Here is a 21,992-nt window from a genome sequence, read left to right as displayed (position 1 = left end):
ATTGGGGTTTTTTTCCGAAAGATAATCCCATATATTGTATTTTATATGAAAGATATTTCTCGGTGCGATCTTTCAGGGTATTCCAATCTTCGAGGTATTCCTGCCTCTACTCCTTCTTGTTATTTTTTTTCGTTGTGTTGCGCTTGAAAAACTTTGCACATAATAATAAAATGGCTGTTGGCTGTGTGGAGGCGTGAAGCGTGTTTTTGGAGTCGCTCACTCGCGCCTTTAGCTTATGCAATAGAAAATGTAACACAGACAGAAGGAGCAGGCAGCAGTCAGCACTGAATACCTCTGCCTCTGCCCGTGCACCTGTGTGTGTGTTTGTTGGACGCAGCTGTTGTTGCTCTGATAAGCAGAAAGCCGCGCCGCGTGTTGAGGTCGCTTTTGCTTCAATGTCGTCCCGTCAGTGTTCATTCTCTCCGGGGCTTTAAAAACAGTTTTCGGGAAGCAAAACGCTGCCGAAAGTGGCAGGCAGGTGAAGTACGTGAGTTGTGTGTGTGTGGAAGCCAATGAAATGTTGCGACACTCTCGCTTCCTGTTCACTTTGGCAAATGGACTATAATTCAGGCAAAAAGATTTGCTTTATATCTTAATGTATTTCGGGAGAAACACTGGAAGATGAAAGTCAAAGAGGTTTCTTTTTTTTGTATCCGAGATCTTTGGCATTCCCAGAATTCTATAAAATATTCTTACAAATAACAAAAAGGAGTATTTTGTTTTAGAACTGAATGTTACAAATTTTCCAAGGGAAACCGTTTTTTTAAGTCGAGAAAGAAAATGTTAGAATTGTCCTGTAACTTCCCTCGCTCTCTTTCTCTCAGTCTCTCTCTTACAGCGTGGCTTAGTTAAATCCAAAAATAACCTCCTAAATCCAAATACTCGTAGATTTGTCATGGAATGTTCCAAAGGCCTACAATGCCTGACTTTTGCTCCTTTCTTTGGGATAATAAAGCCACACCTGAAGCTGAGAAGGAACTCGAGCTACGATTATCTGATAGATGCCTATCTATCAGCAGCAGAATGCACGTTCCCCATTCATTGCCAAATCGAATGAAATATCACAAAGCACCAGCAAAATGCATCTCAAACTGCAGCCTACAAACTGCTCGGCAGCCTGTGAAAAATCTCCTCTAAAGCTAGAGATTGAATGGCTGGCTTTTCTACTGTCTTGGTTAAATTGTGTCGAAAGTGCTTTTAATTTTACGAAACAATTTGCAGAGCTCTTCCTCAATGTCTGCTGTGCTCCCATTCTGTGCTCGGCCTTTGGCTGATGTTTGCTTGAAGGCCTCTTGCTTTTCACACAAACATTTGCTTTGTGTCACATTTTTTGCACGGCTCTCTATCGCTCTCCTTGCTCTTACCTGCTGCTGCTGCAAATAGTTTTCCTCAGGGCAATTGCTTGTTGGTTGGATGTCGATTGTAGATGATTGTGCTCCTGCTCCTCCTCCTCCTCCGTCTCCTCTTGCTGCTTGTCGGAACATTTACCTTTTTTAAATTGAAAATAAATTAGAATCTGGCTACGTATTTCGCACCGATTTGTGTTGTTAAGTGATAACAGGGAATGGGGACTGGTACTGCATAGATGGATGGATGGAATGTCTACACGTGGCACAGGACACGCACACGCAGACAGCAAATAGGGACAGGCACATGCCTGCGGGGCAGCAACATGTGTTGTATTACATTTCCATTTATGAGGCATGTGGCAAAGGGAGCACAGGGGAGCTCTCCTTCGAGTCCAATTTTAGAAGGTGAAAAGAAAATGGTCTATGAAAAGCACTGAGGAGGTGGAGGGGGTAAAGAATTCTAAGAGAAATGCAGGTGAAAATATGAGAAATGTTCATTACAGTTGACAAATATTTGCACGGGTGCGATACGTTGGCTAAGTCCGGGGCCTGTTTGTTGATTTTTCGATTTTTCTGCATTTTATGCGCCCAGTTTTTGCATTCTACGACTATTTGGAGCATGGGGGAACGCTTCTATGGCTCTGGGGCAACTAGATTTGATGGCAAAGTATTAAAAAAATAAGGTATGGATTTTATGTGAATTTTTACACTCGCCAGAGTCTACCAGTGGCTCTCCAACTTGCCTTTTTCCCCCTCTACCTTGCATTGACACGCCTCCTAGTCCTCCTTCTGGTCTTTGATGCCAACCCATTTTTCTGTTTTCAGGTCTTTCGTGTTGCATGTTTGATTAAACGCATTTGTTGCTTTTTGACGCGCTTTGTTTGTTGTGTGTTTGTTGATGCAGGGGCGAGGCAGCATAAAAGTAAAGCAAAGGAGCGGTGCGGGGGTGTGTTGGATTGATGTACCAGCCATGGTTTATTTTAATTGAAAGTGGCGTATGGTTCGTGCTATATTTGTTAGTGAGTTTCCATGAATTTCCCCTCTATAAATGGATTTCAAACATTTACTTGCTCTAGATTTACAGAATTTAAAAATATTTACGTGAAATAGATAAACCCTTCTTTTGGTATTGATTTGAAAATGGCTCTCAAACCTCAATTTTATTCCAAAAGATTTTTGCCGCCCAAAAGTATGCAGCAATTTTGGGTAGTCAACTGGCTCACAGTCGCTTCCCAACCGTAATGGTTTTAAGTTCTTTGATTTAAATCTTTTTTTTAAATAACCTAAACTACTTTCTTTATCTTTTTCAGCTGCTGGTTGACGTTTAACTATTTCCCCAATGAACTCTGACGATTATCAGTGGCCTTCCAAACCTGCGTAAGTATAAAAATTTTGAATTTTTATCCCCCCCTTCTCCCGTGTATATGTATATCAAAATAATGTTCAGCTTTTATCGTACCCCTGGGCCATCAAACTTTTGATACCTTTCAAACATTGATGGAGTTCCACCGATGACAGATAGCCACAGATGGTTGTGGGGAGGTTGTGTCTCCCCCAAAAAAGAAAACACACATTCAAAGGCTCTAAAACCCCGTCTTAAAAGCTCAAAACATTAAACTGTAGAGTGACTGCAAAAACTTTGGTGTTTATTCAAACTCTTTTGGTGGAAAATGTACAAGTAATTTTTAATAGACTTGCAACGCTTGGACGCATAATGTTGGCTCAAACTTTCGTCGGAGGCAACAAACACACTCGCACAGAAAATAGTTGAGGTACGAGAGAGAGACAGAGAGGTTGAAGTTTTTAATACAACTCGAAAGTTGCATTTGCATGACTTAGGGAAAAGTTTTTTGTTTGGAGTCACCACTCGACCCCGGTAGCCCCTTGTTGTTCTCCGACGATCTCTGGCTTCGGCGTCTGCCTCTGGGTTCGACTTTCAGGCCAAATAAACAATTTTTCAATGAAGAAAATTCTTTTCTACTCTCTGCCAAAATGCAAAAATCTTTATAAATATTCAAATTCTTTTTCGAGAAAATTCAGCAGCAGCAACATCGCCAGAAGCAGCAGAAGTAGCAGCAGAACTCTCTTGACTTTCGTATAAACTTTATATATTTTACAGGACTTGTGATGTTTATTTTAATTCTCGCTCTCGTGCTCTTTCTTTCTGGTTTGCTTGAAATACGAATTATTATATAAAAATAGTCAACAATGGGAACGAATGGTCGAAAGAAACTTCTGGCACAAAGTTTTTCTTGGCAATTGAAAAGCCAACTCCAATGGCATTCCCATACGAAGAATCTCTCTCTCTCTCTCTCTCTCTCTGTCTGTGTGTGTGCGTGCCTGCATGTTATTTTTGTGTTAGCTGCAAGTGCTGGGCAAATATCTTTTTGTGTGTCACGTCGCCCAAAGTCAGAAGCCAGGGTTGAGGTCAATAGAAAGTCCGAATTGTAGTTGCAGGTGCAACGATACCAGCTGCATTTTATTTTGTTGCTAGATTTCTTGGGAGTTTTGCAGACACTTAATCATGTTTGAAATTGTTTGCATTTTTTGGTTTATTTTATGATTTGAGTTTAAAATGGGATTGGAATTCGGAAGAAATGGAACTTTTTGAAATTTTCTATGAATATTTTGTTTGCGCAAATTTTAGTATTTTTTCAGAATTTGCTGATAGTTTTCGGCATTATTTCGGCATGGTACTGGTTGCCTCTGATACACTTCTAAATATTTGTATCATTTAAATTCCCCTTAAAAAATACTTCCAGATAAATATACTTGCATGAATATCATAACTTGTTGAAATCCAAAATCGACACTCAAGGCCCTCTGGCTGCAATCTGCCTCTGAGGTTACCAGCTCCACCACCGCCACAGCACCTCAAGCACTTACAGCATGTGGCAAGCCAGTCTGTGGTGGTGGTGGCAACCACCTGTCGCGAGCGGAACCCCAATAAATAAGTCCCAGACACTCGCGCTCGGCAGTGGGAAAGTGTAGAGAGGGCTGGGCCGGGCGTGGGCACATTTTAATAACTTTTTGACGCGTTCTCTTCTAACAAATATACATGAGTATGTACTGCTCTACGGCTGTGTCCACGCCCCTTGCCATGCGTAGGCGCGAGTTGCGTTTCATGTTATTGAAGTCGTAAATAAAAAGGTTGCCGCCGCCGACGCGGGCCGCCTTGGAGCGCTCGAATGTATGCTACATTAAATTGCGGTTGGCGTGTAAATAAGATTTCGTGTTAAGTTGCACGAAAGATGCCGCCTGCCTGACTGCCTCAAATTTAATTAAAAATATGTATGTGTTCATTCAAATGTGTGCGCGTGTGTGCGTGTAAGTGTGAGGGACTGTGTGTGCGGCAGGCAGACAAAGCGTGGGATTGTGGGGCTGTAATGCAAATAGATATTTCGTTATGAAGACTATGGGCATACCTGATAATCGGATTTGTTCCAGGGAAAATGAGTGAAATTTTGATTAGAATTTGGGGTGTAAATATGTTTTCAATTCTTATCCGTTTGGGACAGAAATCTAGGATTTAAATGAAAACCTTTGCAGAATTTGTAGAGTTTTATTTGGACTTTGATTGAAAATATTCTATAAATAACAAGTCATCGTTTTGGTATTTAATTTAGCATTCCTAAAGCTATATCGAGCACTCGATACAGCTTAGATTTGGCTTCCCTTCTCACTTGTGATTGTGATTTTACTGAATTATTACTCTAAGAGTGATTCTTTTCCTCTTACAAACTGATACATAAGCTCCTTCATAAGCTACCCTTCTGCACTCCAGCACTCAATAGGGTATTAATATTTATGCCAGACACATGAGTAGCAGAACGAGAACCCGAATATGATTCAATAACGATTATAATTTAATTAAAATCAATTCAAGTTTTAGCTTTTGTTCTTCTGTTCTCTTCTGTGCTGTGCTGTTTTGTTCCTTTTGCTCTTTTTCAGTGCCCTTTCAATGCCTTTTCATGATTTCATTTGCATGGGAAAGCCACTTAAAGTTATTTATTTAATTTTAGAGCCAAAATGCAAAGACAAGGAAACTTTTGCGCTTTAGCTGTTGTTGTTTCTGGCTGCAGTAAACCGTTTTTCCCCAAATTAATTTATAAGGCCCTGTGTATGCAAGGACACTCGAGGTCTCCAGTCTCGAGTCCCCGAGTCGACTCGAGTTGAGTGTCTCGGGTCTGGGGGTTCACTGTGTGGCGCACAATTGGCTTAAATTGTTCATGAAATGCAATGAAATGAAGTAAGGAAAAGTCATTTTAATATTGCGGCATTGCGGCCCACAGAGAAACGGGTCAAGGATGCGCCTAGGCAAAGGACCCACCTCGTTGACAAGGCCTAGGACTTCATCTCTCGCTCACTCGGTCGCACGCTCGCTCTGCTTTCTCTTTTCCTCTGTGGATTTGCAATTAATGTTGCCTTCAACTTTGGACCTCCCCTCTGGCCGCCTCTTGCAGGTTTCCCCGTGCTACTTTCTGGGCGGGAAGCCGCGCCGCTGCCCACCCACATTGTAAATTTGTTTAAATGAAAGTGCGAGAGCGCGAATTTAATTAGAATCCTGCTTCTTGGACTGGGCCTCTGCTCTGGCTATCAGCTGGATCTGTTTCCTCTTGGCCTTTCCTTCCTTTATCTTTCCTTTTTCATTTTTTTTCCAATTACTTGAATGCCACGTGATGCTTGTTGGGAGTTGTTGCCCCAGTTGCAAGTGAAGTTAATGCAAACTTAACCAAATTAGTTGAATCAACTAAATGGGGAGGATGGGCAAGAAGCTTTATTGTGGGAAGATGCTCTTTAATCGAAAAGTTTGAGTTTAAAATTTTAGTTTCTAATAAAAACCTATGTAAAAAAAGTTATTTAAACTTAAAATTATTTAAATATATTTTAACTTGAAACAACAAAAACTCGTAAAATAAATTTTTATTTTTCAAAAACAAAATAATCTTTTAAATATTTTAAACTACTGAACAAAAATGTAAAAAAAAATCGCAGTACTCTTTTTTTATTTGAAAATTAGAGTTACAAATTAAAGTATTTATTTCAAAAAAAATTAGTCAAAAAATACATTTTTTATAATTTAATTTTTTGTTTTTTATACATCCGGTGGTCTAAAAAAAAAAAAAAATCGTAAAAAGAAGTAGGGTTCCCTCCCACCTTTCTGTCCTTATTGGTCCTTAAAAAGCCGACACCGAAAACCATTTAAAAGTAACTTCACAAATTATTCAGCAATTATTGGCTTAAGCTCTGAATGGAATGGAAAACCATTTGGCAATGACAGGTGAACACACACTCTCACGGTTCACACCCCTACCCCTCCCATGCATGCCCCACGCATCAATCAAGCCACAGAGGAGCAGAAGCAGCAGCCCCAAACCAAACCAAACCAAGTGCACAATCCAGAGTCAGAGCCAGTGCTAACCTTCAGAGAAATCAACCACAAATTGGTTCTGGCAATCGATGGCTAATCGAAGGATGGCTCCACGCCTGTGTCCTTTATGTGCTGTGTGTGTGCATGAGGGTTCTGTGCTGAAGTGTCAATGCCAACAGCAGCAGCAGTAGCTACAGCAACAGCATTCCATAAAGCACCACTGACACAGAGACTGGCAGAGAGAGAGACGAGACCTCTTCTCACTCTCTATGAGAATTTGATTTAAGGCCAAACTAGCAGCAACACAACAACAACAAAAAGAAAGAAAGAAGGAAGCAAAAACGCGACTACTGAAACACACACCCGCACAGAGAGGAGAGTGCAGGCGGTGAGGAGCTAGAAGTAGGTGGGGTGAATGGGTGGTAGCCTCGTCCCGTCAAAGTCAGTCAAAGCAGGAGGCAAAACCTTTAGTCAAGTTTGAAAGATTGATTAGTTTTTAACAACTTGTGACTGGAGGCCAGCGGGTGTGCCAATGAAGGGTCTCTCTTTCGGTTGGGTTATGACTAGAGCTCTAAAGGATGAGCTTCAACACGTGCACGGAATTAACACACAGGAAAGGCAGGCAGGACACACGACACAAGGATCGAAGTTTGGCAACTGGGAGACTGTGGTCCCCAGTGAATGGCAGCAATTAGCTAGAGACCCAAAACGCCGAGGCACCGCAATAAAAGTTGTCTCCTCTCTGAATGAACATGCCCAGTTGTGGATTTCTACTTTAAATTCTGATATAATACTGACCCATCTATTAGTTTTTCTTTGGACCTTTGCCACACTTTCACTGACATTTTTCCATGCATGCTTTATGGGGCAGAGCCGCACGCCACTGCCCCACTGCATGCGGAATCACATTTGATATTTGCATACGAAATGTACGAGTATTTGCGCTCCACGAAGCACAACAATAAACATTGTAAATATATATTTCTACCCTCTCTGCCTATTTTCTCCATTTTCTGTTGCATTTTTATTTATATTTTTTCTCTGCTGCACCCACAATCCACAATCGTATTGCAAATGCAAGAGCCAACTGCCATCAGGTGTTCGCTCGTCTGTCGTTTAACGTTGCGTACCTTTGATGTTGCTGTTGCTATTGCTTTTGCTGCTGGTGTTAGTTTTTATTATTATAGCATATATTATTCAATTCTCGTTACGTTGCGACCCAAGCGATCCATGACACTAGATGCATTTGACATTTTTGTTGCCTTTTCTATATATTTTTGATGGCCATGTTTTTTAGAGGCACGGAAAATGTTTTAGGTGGGAGGGAAGGTACAAAAATTACATTTGTCACAGGCGAAAATCATTGAAATTTGTATTGGGTATTTATACTTCAACTAATTCTACTTTTTTAATGATATTTAACTACTACTCATGGTCCCAAATACAATATAGAAGAAGTTCTTTTTCCTATTTTTTCGATGGCTGATCAACTATTGAAACCACAAATAAATTCTAATTGAATTAGTTACATTTTTGGGAAAATTCTAGGACCCGTACAAACACTGTCAGATTTCTTTCGAGTTAAAATACACTCATGCTAAGTATGACAATTATTTAAATGAACTTAAGTACTTTCCACTGTTAGTTATATTATTTTCTTTCTCTATTCAATCATTGCTTAAAACCTCCCACAAAAGTGTGTCTAAAGCCAGCAGCACTTTGTCTCCAGCTGTGCCTGCATTACTCGTTGCACCCAAAGCACTTGGCTATGTATTATTTTTGTCATATTCGTAAAATTTTATGAGCAGAAAAAAAGGGAGTGTCACTCCCCCCTGCTGCTGTCACTCAAAAACAATTCTGTAAATATAATAAAAGCAACGGGAAAGTCAATGAAAACGAGCGCGCAGGGCTTATTGGAGATATTAAATATTATTTCTATAAATATTTAAGTGCCTCTCTTTCTGTTGCACAGTTGATCCTTGATTATTGTTTTTGGATACGAGGCAGGAATGGCACAGTTTTCACATGGCAATTGGCAACTGTTTTGGCTTGGCTTGGCTCTGTGACTCTGTCTTTGGCGCTCTGAGGAGCTGTGGATGGCCAAGAGCATGTTCTGTTCGCATTGAAAATTGCTCAGTGAGCCGCTAAACATGCCAAACAATTGCTGAGAGTCGCAAATTGAATAGATATGAGACTCGACATGAATTTGTATGTAGTTTTGCGATGCTTATGGCAGATAAAGAAATCTGGCAGCACCAGCAGCACCACAATTCTGATTCTCATTCGCATTCTTTACCCAGAAATATTTTTGTTGCCAAAGCCGAATACGCGATTGTCAGTTTTGGGTATTCGCGCTGTCTGTGTAGTGGGGGAGGACACTGTGCATATCCTTGAAATAACAAGTTTAAAGGCATGCGCCATATCCTCATGCCAGGATATCTGAGTCCCTATGTGGCTGCCTCAATGGAGACACTGTTGGGTGGTTGGTTGGTCGGGTAGGTGCGTGGCGCTGATTGAGGGATTGAGCGTAAAAATCGAAAACAGCGGCGGCAATTTTCACGTTTCTTTTTTTCAAGCATGACACTTGCTTTTTTTTTCTCCCACCCATTCCCCATCCCTGCGCTCTTTTTAATACTCTCTCGATTCTGTGTGTGGCATTAACATACGCGAAAACGCGTTGAAACGTTGCCCCAAACGATGCTTTCTTTTCAGCATTCATGTGGCACATATCTGAGGAGATTATCCAGCATATCAAAGGCAAATCTTTTACAGGGGGGAATCCTTACTATACAATTGGAGATTAGTTTGTAAGGCCATGGAATGGTATGGGTATGGAGTGTGGAATGTTGTCATGGAATGTAGTACTTGAAGGTCTTGAAGTGAGATTTTCATTTTAGAATGGAACTGCAGCTAGCTTTTAGCTTCAAATTCTTACCATAAGAAATACCATAATTTCAGTCTTTAGTACCACCACAAAAATCAATTAAAACCATGAATTTTTACGCTTTTCCTGTCACTAATTTAAGCAACTTTTCAACAACGTTTCTCTGTGCAAACTGCAGCCAGTGGCATCCCTTCAGCTCAACTTCAAATATCAGTGTTCTCTACAGACTGTTTTCTTTTTCCGAAAATGTACTTCCCTACTCGAATTTCAGGTAAGAGTTTTCCGAGCAACTGATTCCCCTGACCATGACCAGAGCAAACACTATTCGTAGTTTATTTTTTACCCCGCAGCAGAGAGTTCTTTTGTTTATTTTTTTTCTTTATTTTTATGCCACACTTTTCGTTTGCGTTTTTGTTCCTTTTATTGGAAAACAAAAATTACATTTCGTTACCGTTCGTTCGGTTCTCTCAATGGTTTTTCCGGGTGGGGGGATTGTTCGGTTCGAGTGTGGGTGCTGCTTCTGCTGCTGCGAATGGTGTGGATTGGGATGTGCGGTATTCGAATATTGACAGACAATATTTTTGTGCGACTCTACGGGGGGGGGGAGAGCACAGAAGCGTGGCATATTTTTTGGTGCTCTCTACTCGCGCGGATCCTGTGTCCTGTGTGTGTCCTGCGTCCTGTGTCTGTGTGTGTGTCTGTGCGGATGATGCACGTTGTAAAACTACAGTCAACGTTGGAGGAGCATGAAATCAATTTGATGCACGCTGCTTGGTTAAGCGTTTTCAATGCAATTTTTATTGGCAACTGTTTCGCTGCCTCTCCCCACCCCCCACCCTTTGTGCCTCTGTGGGTGGATATTCTGGTGCCTGCATTTTATTTTATGCCACCACCAGCACCCCACCCACAACACATACTCTCAGATGTTGCCAGCAAATGAAATAAAATCAAAGTATCCTTGCAATTGCGTCAATTGTGTGTGTGTGTGTGTGTGTGCGCCTCGCTTCGAGCTGCCTCGAATCTCATTCCATCTTGTCCCCTCTCTGCCCAGCCACCTCCTTAGCAACGACAAGGCAGCAACTTGCAGCGACTTAATTTCAAAAGCTGTTACGGCAATCAACGCAGCTGCCAGGAGGACGAGGAGTGGAACCCAGCCCAGTGGAAGCCCCCAGATAGATGGGCTTTCAATAGCGCGGGAGGGGCTAGGGACTGAGGGCGATTCGAAAGAGCTTTAAGTTGACTCTGCGCCTGTCGGTTTCCTTTATTGATCGCATTGGGGTTTAATTGGAACATTTTATTAGTGTATATTGTAGAGCACTAAACTTGAGAGATTTCCAGCCAGAAATATATATTTGTAGTAGAATTATGTTTACTCGGGGATGGTACATATCATTTTAGACGTGTTTTGGTCATGCAAATTGTTGAAAATAATGTATTTAGGAATAAGCAGCTATTTGGACTCCCTGCTGATCCAACTGCAATGCAAATGCATATTTTGGGAATTTGTTTGAGCGGTTGTTGGTGGGGATATTTAACCCATTATTTGCCATGTTGATCTTTAACCCTTACACACACATCCAATTTGTTGGCACACTTTACCTTTTTGTGCACTTTGGTGCCACTTGCCAATTGTTTGAGGTTTCCGGCGGGTGCCGTTCACCGTGTCATCAATCAAGTGGAGAATGCAATGCCACACATTGCCCCGCCCTATCCCTCCCGCTCCCCGGGAGCATATTACCATCCCTGTCTAACTGTCAACCTATCCATCTCTCTTTCCAACACTCCACATCCCTCTCCCCCTTTTTGTCATTGAGCCATCGCATTGCCAATTTTCAAATCAAGCAATTTCGCTTTTGAGTAAGATATATATATCCATGGCACTATATCAAGCGTCAAACCAAACGAACCGCAACCTCAACAAAGATATTCCACTCCTGCTGGGAGTTTTTCCAACACACCCCAGTCCGCCCCATCCCCCTTGGGTAGCCATTGCTTTTCTTTTAAGGTCGACTGACAGTTGTAGTTGTAGTTTGAGGTTCAGGCGGCAACCAGGCACTTTGTCCTACTCTTCCCTTCATGGCTGCCTTACACCAGGTGTAAATTATAACGCGCTGCTGCCAGTAGCAGATCCCCCAACTGCCACGCCCACTCCATAGAGAGAGAGAGAGAGAAAAGAGAGAAAAGAGAGTACGGTGTACGCCCTTGTTGTTTTTGGCCAGGTAAAAAGCCATCCGAACGTCACACAAAAAATGACACTTAGCGACACCATGATGCTGATTTATGGCTTAGGCAATGAGAATTTATTGACTTGGCAGCGGGTCAACGGCGACATTTGAACCCCCATGTAATGCCAGGTACAACTCACCTCCCCCAACTCCCTCAATCTTGTGTCTCCCTCCCTCTTTCTCTTGAGTTGAAGAAAATTATAACTGATTTAGTGGCTAGGAAGGAAACCCTTAAATGGGATAATCGACAGATGTAAGAGTTTGCGAATGCTTTAAGAGGTTTTGCGGGAAACTTAAAGCCAACATTAAGCTTAAAGTTGATTGGATATACAATTGCATTGAGAATTTGGAAGCAATTTGCCCCACAGCTAAAGCCAACTGCCGCTTTAATGCCTCACAGACGATTGAGGAAAATATTTCTTCAAGTGCCTATAAAAAATAAAACTTTTCAACTTGTTTTCGGATGAAAACTTTCGAGAAGTCACTGCACAAAATGGTAAATTTTGCTATTTATATTTTTGATACTCTCCCTCTCTCTCTGCCTGCAGCCGAAAAGCAACAGAAAAAAGCAAGAAAGAAAGCGAAATGGAAATGATTTGCAACAACCTTTTGTTTCTGGCTTTGCTTCTGTTTCTGCCTCTGTTTCTCTTTGGCGGCACTTTCTCCTTTCACTGCTCCGAAACGTGACAAAATTAAACCAATAAAATGGATGAAATACAGGAGAAAGGAAGCTGTGGCAAGGAGTATATGAATCAGGGAGGGAGAGAGGTAAGGGAAAGTCGCAGAAAACTAAAGGAAACTTTGGGGAAAATCAGGGAATAGTAAAAGGTGGAAAGAGAGGCTGCGAGAGTAAGAAAATGTAATGGAAAGAGCAGGAAAAAGTGTGGATACTCTTTTAATATGAATGCACACAACAAGTTACTATTTCAGGCACTCTCCCAAAGTGGCTTAGCTGTAATTAAAATTGCATTAACGTTGAATAGAGATATTTCATCTATTGAATATAATTTTTAGCTCGTCTAGTCAGTTAACGAATTGAATCCAATCGTAAAGCCTGGATATTTGTTTTTCTAAATAAAGTTATTTATTCAAAATTTTTGTAAGCGAAACCTTGACACATTCTCTCTGTGTGCCTCATTCGGGGGCGTCCAAACCATGTCTTCGACTGTCCTTTAATGTGCCAGTTTGTTTCGATGTCGCCTCGTAGTGATGAGATGCAGATTTTTGGACTTGCGGCGGTGCTGGAATGCTGATGGAAAGTAGTCTATTTGTTTGTACCTGGAGAAAAAGGTTAGATAATATTTACCTGTACGGAGGAGCTCCAAGGTGATTGGGAATCCACCTTGACCAGATCGGAGTCCTTAAAACCATGGAATCTGTGGAGTTAAAGGGCTTGTCAAAGCATGTCCAGGCCGCATCCTACAACCAAGTACCTGTGGAGGTCTTCAGGGAAGCCGCCACATAGGAAGTAACATTAATGGCGATGAAAACCTTAGCGCAGATCCCCCCGAGTGGAGACATTTAATTTTGAATTTTATTTTCTAAAAATAAATTACATGTTGACGATAATTTGTACTGGTAGAGATGTGCTCTTGATTTTATATAAATGGGAATGTGATTATTTCATTGCTTTCTGTGAATCAGTTTCCAGGCTGCCAAGTTCCTTGGAAAATTCCACATACCCCACGAAATGAAAACAAAGAGCCAAAGCAGCAACAGCAGCCGTACAATAAGTGTAGCATAGTTTTCTGCGTGGCAGCATTCCGGCTACCTTTCGCTTTTCTTTTCGTGGCACACCGTAATGCTCCAGATACTTTTGCCCCTTCGCCTTGCTTCGCGTTGAAGTTGAACGTACCCACAGCAAGCGGGGCAGCCTTCGCCTTGGCACACATTTCAGGAACACATCTCGCTCCTCTCTGCCCCGTCATTGTTTGCCTGGGCGGCCGTGTGTATGATGTGGAAATTAAATACTTTGCTTGAAATGCTACACGCTGACGAGGCACAGGGGCTGTGCAACTGACAGACAGACGGATGGATGGACGGACGGACGGGCGGGCGAGCGGGCGGCGAACAGCTAGGGCCCTGACAGGCAGCGAGGCAGCAACTTGTTAGCGATGTTCTCCCCCTTTTGGATGTTGTTGCCTCGTTTCGCTTTTCCTTTTCGCTTTTCGTTTAAATTGTGCAACATTTCCGAGATGCTGAAGATGCCGCCTGCCGGTCGAGTTGTTCTTCGTCGAGTAATTAAAATGCAAAGCAAAGTGCAGCAATTTGAGCCTAATTATAATGGCAGCAGCAGCAGCAACATCAGCATAACGGGGCGGGAAATCAACAAACAACTAAATGGGGGACAAACAGCAAATTGGTTAGCCAACGTGCTCCGGACGCAATCTTGCCACATTTCAACACAGCTCCCAGACGTTCCCAGCCATCGAGACTTTCTTAACGTTTTCAATTTCCGCATCAAAGCCGCAACGACAGAAAGAGAGGTGGAAAGAGAGAGAGGAAGACAAAAGTGTTGCAGCTGAAAATTGAATGTCAGTCGACGTGGTAATGGCAACACAAAAATAGCTACAGAAACCCAAAACATACTAAAAGCTTTGACCTCAATACGCTAGGATGCACTGGGGGATAAATTAGAGATAAATCTCGCTTAAAGATGTATAATGATGGGGATAAATAACGATAGCGATAGCCAATGTTAGCGATAATAATACGGAAAGAACGATTCATTAATGACAAAACGATAAATCGATAAATATTCGAAGGTGGATAAAGATAGCGATAAAAAAATGATAACGATACAGTAAAAAATAAATACCAAAATTATATTTAAATAATATTTTATTTAAAAATAAATATTTCCATAAATGTTAGTACTAGATATTCAAATATTTTCCTTAGTTTTTCTGCGTGTAAACTCCCTTCGGTTGATCTAGATTTGTGAGCCCCATAACTTAGCTTTAGGGCAGTTCGCAGGACATGGTACACAGCTCTCACCTGCAGTTCATTATAAATATTTGCAAACTCAAAAATGTAAATAATTTTTCCTGCCCTCGACTAATATTGCAAAAAACACACCCAAATACACTGGGTAAAAATACCTAGAAAAAAAGAGTGAAAACACCGCAAATATGCGGTGGTGGCCCCTGTGGCGGCGAGGCTGAAATATTTTTGGTGGATAAATATTTAATGTGTCATGAAATGCGTAGGCACGGCAGCAGAGAACAGTGGGCGTTGGGCTTTGGTTTCACTCGAAAGGCAACAAATATCTCAGATATCTGTTGAATATTTAAGGATTTGTGATGCATACAAAATAAGGTTAAAGTTGCTCTATTCATAAATGAATACCCACTCAAAGGCACACACTCCAAGTCTTGGCTTGGACTGGACCATCAACAAGTTAGACCAACAATCAAATACATCATTCATTCATTCACATTCACACTCTCATTCGGAATGAATGATGAAACAGGTGCTAAAACCCAAACGCCAAAAGTTTATTTGCTACTTTCTTGCCCCCCAAAAACATTTCTTGTCCCTTTCAGTGTCTCTCCCTCTCTCTCTTTATATTTACATATAAAAAGAGCTGCAGGATAAAGTTTCGACTTGTTGCACAGTTGTACGAAGGACTTGCGTGTGATTGTTCCCTGGCAAAACCTTAATTAATTGTGTCTCTCTGCCATAAATGTATATATTTTTATGTTGCTTGCAAAACCGCAAAAATATCTTCAAGGGAGAAGATGAGAATTAAACTCTGAGATATAATTAAGTATGCGTCCTGTTGCCCTTTGAGCCAACGCGTCGCGACTGAACGCCCACCCAAACGCACAAAAGTTTGTTGATTTTTTTTTTGTCATTCCCGCCGCTTCATTGGTTATACTTTCCTTTATTTTACTCTCAACATTTTGCTGTTTTTTTTGCTTTTGTTCTGCTGTTCTCTTTTCCCGCTTTGTTATTTTGTTGTATTTTGTTTTATTTTCGAGTTTTAATTTACGCATTTTCGTGGCAATCAAGCGTAATTGCAGCAGTGGGGTTTTCTGGTTTCTGGTTTTTGGGTTCTGGTTTTTTGTTGGTTGAAAAATTTGCTCTCCCTCGCGCTGGACACAACTGGAAAACTTTGGCTAATTTACATGGAATGGAATGGCCTGGGATGGGCAGGAGTTTTCCCCTGATGTCATGGGGTTATGTTTTCTTTGACTTTTCAAGTTTTCCATAATTTTATCGGGTTTTTCTGCCGTTTCCTGCTTTGCTCTTTTATCTCTGTCGCAATTTTAAAATCACACAGGACCTGTTGCTACTTATAAAACGTCGGGCAAATAAGTAGAACACACACAGACACAAGAACACGCACACACTGACATGTAGAAGCACCTCAGAGTAGCACATTATAAAGGACATGCAGGGAAAAGCTTGTTGTGGCACAGTTCTGTCATGCGATAACATGATGCTCTTAAGGCGCTTTCTCTCCCAAGAGCCTTAAGAGATTATCTTTGTCTCAATTTTCCCAAATATTTTAGTTTTTGTTTAGATTTTCAGCTGGGACTTTCAGCTGGGATATTCCTCGCTTCAAGCCTTTTACATTTACACGACTTGTAGAGTTCTCTTAAAAGCTCGGAAGCTTACCATCCACAAAGTCTCTCTTTGCTTAAGGCTTTCGCTCGCTGTTCTCTTTATGTTGCCCCTTCATTCAGCACAGCAGAGGGCAAGCTTTTTGGATGGTAAAGCTTGTTAGATAAGGAACAGCTGTTTTTGTTTCGAGGTGAAGCTTTTGCCCGAATTGGATTTTGAACATGAATGAACATGAATGGTGGGTGGAAATTGTGGAGTGTTAGGGTAGGGGAGGAAGGTTGAAAAGATTGAATTAGATGGGAAAAATGGGTTTCAATTCATTGCTTTGGAGAGTTACACATGTACAACTTTAAGTGTGTATATTTTGATGAGAATAATTTGGAAAAATTGTATAATGGATTATATTATTTTAATACATAAATTGTGGAAAAGAGAAGAGAATCCCTTGCTTTGTTTTTCTATACAAATATCAGATCCATAAATACTCGTGGAATATATCAGTGTTTATTTTCAAGTACTGAAAAGCTGTTCCCACAAAGTGTTCCATCAGCGATCCATGGTTTTATTTATCTTGTTCCTCTTTTGATGTTCCATTTTTCATTCCGTTTTTGCACATTTTCCGCTTAGATATTGAACACTATATTTTCATATGTCGAATTTCGTTTCATTTCTCATCCCTTTTCAATCTTTCAATTGTTACTCCTTTCACTTGAGAAAACTACCAGGTAACGGAACATCTGCTACAAGGAAAACTACATCCAAACGATGTTGTAGGAAGCACCTTTTGTGTTGGATATTTTTTCAGGATATTTGTTTATTTTCAACTCCAATCTCCCGCACTCTCAATTGCAGCTTTTCTCTCTGTCTGTTGTTCCTTGAGTTTGCATGACTCTTGATTTTGGATTTTTGTTTGATTTCTATTTGAGTTTGTACTGCTTTTTCATCCCCATACTGCAAGTGCCTGCTACTCCTCACCCATGCATCCTTCCTTGCACCTTGTGTGTTTATCTAATGACTGTTGTTGTGGTTTTACTAGCTGTTCTTAGAGGGAATACACTCTTGCAGAGGGTTAGACAATGTTTAAGGAAGTGTTGGGAACCCCAAAAAAGGAAGAAATTCAAAGTTCCGTGGAATTTATGGATTCAAAATATTTAGAATGGAATAATAAGTGTTCCACTCGCTTTTTTCTCTCTCTCTTCCAGTGTGGCTTAGCCGTCTAGGGTGAATTTTCAGAGTAGAAGGGTATCTAAAGCTTCGTGTTCTCTCCCCCTAAAATATGCCCTTCCTTTCTTGTTAATATTGTTCAAAGGAATGTGAAAAGTTTCTGTGACTTATGGTTGTTGTCATAGTCGGGTGGGGAAAATGTATGCAGATTGAGGGAAAACTACAATTTGCTCAAAGTCAGATATGGAATAAACGAGTTTTATGGAAATAAAGGAGTTTTATGGGTTCGCAGGAGTTGCTGGAGCAGTTTCTAGAGGAGTTCTGCAAAGGAAGTTTTGTGTGCGTTTTGGGGTTAGTTAGCGGACCATAAATGTGGCATAAATCCTCATGCAGATGCAGACGTTGGATTTTGTAATTGAATCAATGACGGGGACATTGTTTATTAATATGCAATTAGACGGAAAAGCTAGATGGAAACCTGAGCTGAATTTTGAACTGATTTACACGACTAAGGCTATACGGATACGGACACGGAGTTCGCATAGTTGGCCGATTGCAAATGGCAAACTAATTAAGCGAAATTAATGCGAAGCGCGGCCCACTCTAAGCCGGATTACATAATTAACAAAATGCCTTGTGGCTGCTGTCCGCGCGGTCGGGTCGATGGATTCCAGGTGAATGGAGCATAATGAAGGGGGCTGAGCATCGGGATTGGAGTGGATTTCAGAGTAGAGATTTTGCCAGAAGTCCAGTGCTTAAATGGAAATTGTGATTGAAAATCCAATGAATAGTTATAGAGCGTGGAGAAGCCAATGAAAGGCTCAAGAAAGGTGAAGCAGGTTACATTTAATTGAATAACAAATTTAATTGGAAGTTTGAAAGGGAACGGATGAGGTGGATGAAGTTTTCAATGGTGTTTAATTTGATATTGGAATCTGGAAAGACTAACCATATTATATACGATTTATTCCCCTCTGAAAAAATTCCTACGCTTTTACTTCAAGTGCATTGTAACCATTTAATTTCCTCCTCCATTCTGTCCTTCCTCTTTTTCCAAGTCAATTTTAATGTACAGCCCTTGGCGTAGAACAAAAAAGAAATCTGAAAAATTTTATTTTACTTTTAAACTGTCTGCGCACAAAAAAAAAACACAAAATGATAACTACTGTCCCTAGAACAAGCAAAAAATGTAGAAAAAAAATTAAAGGGAGATATGTACGTTGCAGTTTTTTTGATCTAATGTAAAAATGCGACGCTTCGGGTAACGCGCAGATTTTGAGCTTTATAAATTGAAATGTCAGAAAAAGTTGGGAGAGACAGAGCGGCATGCGGTACGCGGCACTCGGTACCCAAACCAGACAGCAGTCCTCCAGTCAGAGAGGATGACTGACTGACTGACAAGCAGCCACAGCCAGATATTCCTCCAGCTCGTTCGTCCAGCTTCTCCAGCTCTTATTTCACAGTCAGACAGGAAAGTAAAGTCAACTGGCAAAGCTTGTTGTTTGCTCCAAAAAATGTCTTCCCTTTTTTACGCTGGGTATTAAATATATATTAAATATATAAATAGCATTGCTTCTGTGAATAATGAGACGTTGTTTTCGGTGCATTTAGAGGTCCTTATGTCTAGCTACAGACGAAAGTTGTATATCATTTAGAGTAATTGGTACTGGCATTGGTTGACAAACATTACCCATAAATGCCACTTAAATGCATCCCATGTAAGAAAGGCTTTCCTGCTAATCCCAATTGCCATTGTCTTGAGTCTTTCAGTATTTGAAGTACATATTTATACCACATTCAAAAGGCTAATAAATATCAAACAATTGCAGTTTCAATTGAATTTTACTTGCCGTAAATTGGACATTTCATTAAACATTTAGAAGGCAATGCAGTGGCAACGACTGCTCCAAGGCATAACACAAATTCTGCCTTGTCGGTAATTAAACAAATAAAATTCTAAATAGCTTTAGTAGATGTATATCTCAAGAATTATTATCCGAACAAACACGAAAGTGTGTGTTTGTAGGTGGTTAAGTGTGTTGCAGACACATGTTGCATTGACATTGCCATTGGGTTTCCAGTGCCGTTGACTGCTCAAAATTCAGTATACGCATGGACAAGTGAATTTTTTGAGTTGAAGGAAAAAGAAAAGTAACCAAAAAAGAAGGAAAAATGGAAAGGCTTACCTTGTGTAATAGATTTCCTTCATTTTTGGTACGGGGTTTCCTAGGAAAAATTCAAAGGTTTCTCCCAAGAATATCAATTACTATTCCTGAATATTTATAAATAAAATACTGTCCCTAACTTTGTTTCTTCAGTAAATAAAAGGCTCTGTAAAAGTTTACTTTAAATGAAAATGGTTTACCAGGAATATTTTCAAAAGGATTTCTTAGAAAATTGATTTTACCAATTACTGCCGTCCTTTTCAGAGTCTCCCATCGCTGTGCTCCTTCTGGGAAATAACACCCCTTCTCTCTTTTTCTTAATCTTGGCACGTACCTCTGAATTTCTTAGCTTGAGAAGAGGCACCTTTAGTTGTACTCGTATGGGATGCTGATCAAGATCGACAGCTGGTGTTAGTTCAGATTTTTACCCTTCATATTTTAATACAAATAAAAGAGTACACGCTTTTTGTATTGGTAAAGAATTTTATTCAAAAAAGTTTCCATGGTTCGCGCTTAACTTTACAATATAGTACAAATTATAACTTATAGAATACTCGAGTACGAAAATCAATCATCATCATGAAAATACATAATTAATTTATGCACTTAACTTAATCAATTATCCATTAATATATAATTATAATTGCGTAAATTGCATTAAATAATAATAACATTAATTGCCGGTTGTGTGTTGAATGGAAAATGGATGGAAAATCGAGACAAAGAAATGCATGAATTATGTATAATAAAAAATACTTTTGCAGGAGATTTATGTTTTCATTTCAGAAGTGTTCCTTTTTTTTGCTTAAATGCTTTGCTCTGGCTGTTAATTTTGTATACAAAAAAGTGGCAGAGAAATAATTAAGGGGTTTCTTTTTAGGAGTTTTTCCTTAATTTCTTTGCATAATTTCTTCTTAATTTTTGTGTTTTTTTGTGTTGCCTTAAATTTACGTATTTCTTTTAGCTTAGATGCGAGACATTTATGTAAATAATTGAGATTTTTCAAAATGCTTTTCTCTTGCCTATTTTATTTTTTTAATTTATGTAAATTTTATTTATATTTATTTTTTGTTTTGTTTTTTTTTTTGCAAATGTTATTTCTTGTTGTAAATTTGATTTAATTTATTTGTGGGCAGGGGGGAACCATATATTGAGAAGGGAGGAGGGCGTGTCTTGTGTCAAGATTTTCTGTGCAGAGATTCATTAATTTTTTATGCATTTTTTTTTTGTTTTTTATAGTTTTACATTTCTTTAGATTTATTTAGTACACACACACACATTCAAAGAAGTTTTTGAAAAACCACTTGTAATATTTCCATTTTTTAATCATAATATTTAATTTTAATTTTTTATTTTCAAAGTGGTTTATGTTGTATGTTTATGTGTTGCATTGGGTTCTGTTTTTTGTGTGTTGTATTTGTTGCATGTTTTTGCTGCTGCTTTTTGTGCTTGAAGTTTTTTTTTGTGTTTATTTGTTTGCAGCCTCCCAAGGGCAAGATTTTTAGGGCTAGAGATTACTTTTTGCCATCGGCTGTGGCTGCGGGCTTTTGCACATAGACTATTTCTGCGTATTCCGTGGAATTTTTACCAGCTCCCTCAATGCCAGGTGTTGTGGCGGTGGCAGGTCCTGTAGATGCTGCTGCTGCTGCTGCCGGTGTTGCTGTTGTCTCATTCGCTGGCTTTAGTACAAGTTCAGCATAGACGAGTTGTTTGTCTTGCTAGGGATATGGTTTGTAAAACAAAGAAAAATAGATTAATTTCCATTCCTTATAAATAAATATAAATAATTATTTCAAGCAGAAATTTATACGGGAATCTTTTTGTAGGGTTTTCATTGCAATACCTTTGATTTTTTTATGATTTTTGTTTTGTTTTTTACTTAAAAGTCCACACTGGTGATGTGCTCTGCCAAACTATAGCCTTTATTTTGCGTACAATATTTATATACAAAAAGTTGTACAAATATATAGTTTTTACATTACAGTTTATGCATGCGTAGAGAGCGAAAAAATAGCAAAGAAAATATTTTTTTTGGGTGAGCATTAAAACAGCAAAAAGGTAAATCAAAACAAAAATAATTGTTCGTAGCCAAAAGCGGAATATTTTTGCTATTGAAGCTATAGATACATCTCGCTCACACACACACAGGCACACATTAGAGAGTGAAAGAGAGGAATAAAAGGTGAGGAGTACAGAAAGAGAGGAATATTTAGGCAGGGAAAGATAGAAGGATCTTGAAAGTCGAAGAATCTGAGACATTTCTTG

At 39.8% G+C, this 21,992-nt stretch overlaps 1 protein-coding gene across 5 annotated transcripts in view; it reads right to left on the bottom strand.

The window, feature by feature from the left end:
• Positions 1-21,198: 21,198 nt before the first annotated feature.
• The window catches only part of LOC117902708 (fasciclin-3), a 102,276-nt gene continuing 101,482 nt past the window's right edge, over positions 21,199-21,992 (bottom strand). For 2 of the 5 annotated variants that reach the window (XM_034814265.1, XM_034814267.1), the window contains exon 8: positions 21,199-21,445. In XM_034814265.1, coding sequence (XP_034670156.1) covers positions 21,242-21,445 — 204 coding nt within the window. In that variant the 3' untranslated portion in view covers positions 21,199-21,241. Of the gene's footprint in view, positions 21,446-21,587; positions 21,648-21,992 lie in introns of those variants that run through there. The other 3 variants (XM_034814269.1, XM_034814271.1, XM_034814268.1) reach the window with 3 other exon arrangements.

The sequence above is a fragment of the Drosophila subobscura genome, chromosome U (genome assembly GCF_008121235.1).
Source record: "Drosophila subobscura isolate 14011-0131.10 chromosome U, UCBerk_Dsub_1.0, whole genome shotgun sequence".
NCBI classification, from domain to species: domain Eukaryota; kingdom Metazoa; phylum Arthropoda; class Insecta; order Diptera; family Drosophilidae; genus Drosophila; species Drosophila subobscura.
Note: the sequence above shows the minus strand (reverse complement) of the source record. Positions and strands in the feature narration are given on the sequence as shown.